We start from the raw sequence: 2,500 nt of genomic DNA, 5'->3' as shown, positions 1-2,500 counted from the left end.
TCCTTAAGACGCCTGAACCATCACTACCGTCTCTTTAAGAAGCCTGAACCATCACTACCGTCTCTTTAAGAAGACTGAACCATCACTACTGTCTCTTTAAGAAGACTGAACCATCACTAGTCTCGTTAAGAAGACTGAACCATCATTACTGTCTCTTTAAGAAGACTGAACCATCACTACCGTCTCTTTAAGAAGCCTGAACCATCACTACCGTCTCTTTAAGACGCCTGAACCATCACTACCGTCTCTTTAAGACGCCTGAACCATCACTACCGTCTCTTTAAGAAGCCTGAACCATCACTACCGTCTCTTTAAGAAGCCTGAACCATCACTACCGTCTCTTTAAGAAGACTGAACCATCACTACAGTCTCTTTAAGAAGACTGAACCATCATTACTGTCTCTTTAAGAAGACTGAACCATCATTACTGTCTCTTTAAGAAGACTGAACCATCACTACTGTCTCTTTAAGAAGACTGAACCATCATTAGTCTCTTTAAGAAGACTGAACCATCATTACTGTCTCTTTAAGATGACTGAACCATCACTACTGTCTCTTTAAGAAGACTGAACCATCATTACTGTCTCTTTAAGAAGACTAAACCATCATTACTGTCTCTTTAAGAAGACTGAACCATCACTACTGTCTCTTTAAGAAGACTGAACCATCACTACTGTCTCTTTAAGAAGACTGAACCATCACTACTGTCTCTTTAAGAAGACTGAACCATCATTACTGTCTCTACAAGAAGACTGAACCATCACTACTGTCTCTTTAAGAAGACTGAACCATCATTACTGTCTCTTTAAGAAGACTGAACCATCATTACTGTCTCTTTAAGAAGACTGAACCATCATTACTGTCTCTTTAAGAAGACTAAACCATCATTACTGTCTCTTTAAGAAGACTGAACCATCACTACTGTCTCTTTAAGAAGACTGAACCATCACTACTGTCTCTTTAAGAAGACTAACCCATCATTACTGTCTCTTTAAGAAGACTGAACCATCACTACTGTCTCTTTAAGAAGACTGAACCATCACTACTGTCTCTACAAGAAGACTGAACCATCACTACTGTCTCTTTAAGAAGACTGAACCATCATTACTGTCTCTTTAAGAAGACTGAACCATCATTACTGTCTCTTTAAGAAGACTAAACCATCATTACTGTCTCTTTAAGAAGACTAAACCATCATTACTGTCTCTTTAAGAAGACTGAACCATCACTACTGTCTCTTTAAGAAGACTGAACCATCACTACTGTCTCTTTAAGAAGACTGAACCATCATTACCGTCTCGTTAAGAAGACTAAACCATCACTACTGTCTCTTTAAATCACGTCCTTGTATGTTTAATGAGTGAATCTGTGACTTCTGAGGGGATTCATGGAGGTTTATTCTGGATATGATGGATATGTGTTATCAGTTATGAAGAACCAGAACTACAGAGGTTCATGTGATTCAATGAATTCAAAGTAAAACACAGAGACAAAAGTCATCCTATAAAAGCTGTCTGAGTTCTGTTAGCAGTTAGCGGTTAGCTGTGGTTTCTCTGTCAGAGCAGTGCGAGACTAAAACAGGAAGTAGAAGGAGACCTGAGAGACACTGCAGCCACCACGTCTCTGGTGATGCAGAACTAAAGAGACCGGTGGACGGACACAGAGGAGCACCGTCACTCAACAGGGTGAGCGTCTGAATGGAGCTTTAGGAGACGTGGAGCGAAGGACTGATGGACACAATGTGGTACAAGAAATTACAAAAATAAGATTCTGAATCATCTCAAATCCTTTTTACACGGTTGTCCTGATCAGTCTGTGCTCACGACGATATGAAGGCCACTCTGTTGTGAGAGCTGCTTCCTGTCAACAGTCCGTTGGAGCAGACGTCCGGTCGCTGAGTCGGCCTGAGAGACGGAGAGGCTCCACAGTCGCAGACCTCAGAGTCCACACCGGGATCTGGACCTGGACCCAGACCCAGGATGATGCTGATGGAGCAAGGCAGGTCCTGAGGACAGCAGGAGATGCTTCATTAGACAGACTGGACACATGGAGGAGACGGCATGGCAACACTCCGAGAGTCAGTCAGACAGAGGTCCAGACCTGGACCTAGACCTAGACCCGGACCCAGACAGACGCTGTTGAACGTACCTTACAGCTCATGATCTGCTGACAGATGCCCTCAGCTTTCTGAAGGATGTCTTCGATGTCCAGCTTCATGGAGAGTTCGTTAATGTGCTGAAGGGACAATAGACAGACGTCTCAACATCTTCAACACATTTATATACACATATACACACACACATATACACACACATACACACTAGGGGTGTAACGGTTCATAAAGTTATGAACTGAATATCTATGATCAGAATCATTATAACTGTGTTATAACTGCTGCTGTGTGAAGGGAATACTGCTGCTAACAACAACCTGATGTGTTTAAAGTGTTTAAACCAAATGTTATTGACCTTTAGTTCATAGAGCAGCACTTTCAAATAAA

At 42.1% G+C, this 2,500-nt stretch overlaps 1 protein-coding gene across 3 annotated transcripts in view; it reads right to left on the bottom strand.

Moving 5' to 3' along the window:
• Positions 1–2,500, bottom strand: part of tbc1d15 (TBC1 domain family, member 15) — a 17,641-nt gene that overhangs the window by 1,518 nt on the left and 13,623 nt on the right. For 2 of the 3 annotated variants that reach the window (XM_079271460.1, XM_079271461.1), the window contains 2 exons: positions 2,149–2,235; positions 1–2,005 (listed from right to left, as the gene is read on the bottom strand). The exon at positions 1–2,005 is cut by the window's left edge and continues 1,518 nt beyond it. In XM_079271460.1, coding sequence (XP_079127586.1) covers positions 1,820–2,005; positions 2,149–2,235 — 273 coding nt within the window. In that variant the 3' untranslated portion in view covers positions 1–1,819. The remainder of the gene's footprint in view (positions 2,006–2,148; positions 2,236–2,500) is intronic. The other variant, XM_079271462.1, reaches the window with a different exon arrangement.

Source organism: Melanostigma gelatinosum (assembly GCF_949748355.1).
Source record: "Melanostigma gelatinosum genome assembly, chromosome: 1".
Taxonomy (NCBI): domain Eukaryota; kingdom Metazoa; phylum Chordata; class Actinopteri; order Perciformes; family Zoarcidae; genus Melanostigma; species Melanostigma gelatinosum.
Note: the sequence above shows the minus strand (reverse complement) of the source record. Positions and strands in the feature narration are given on the sequence as shown.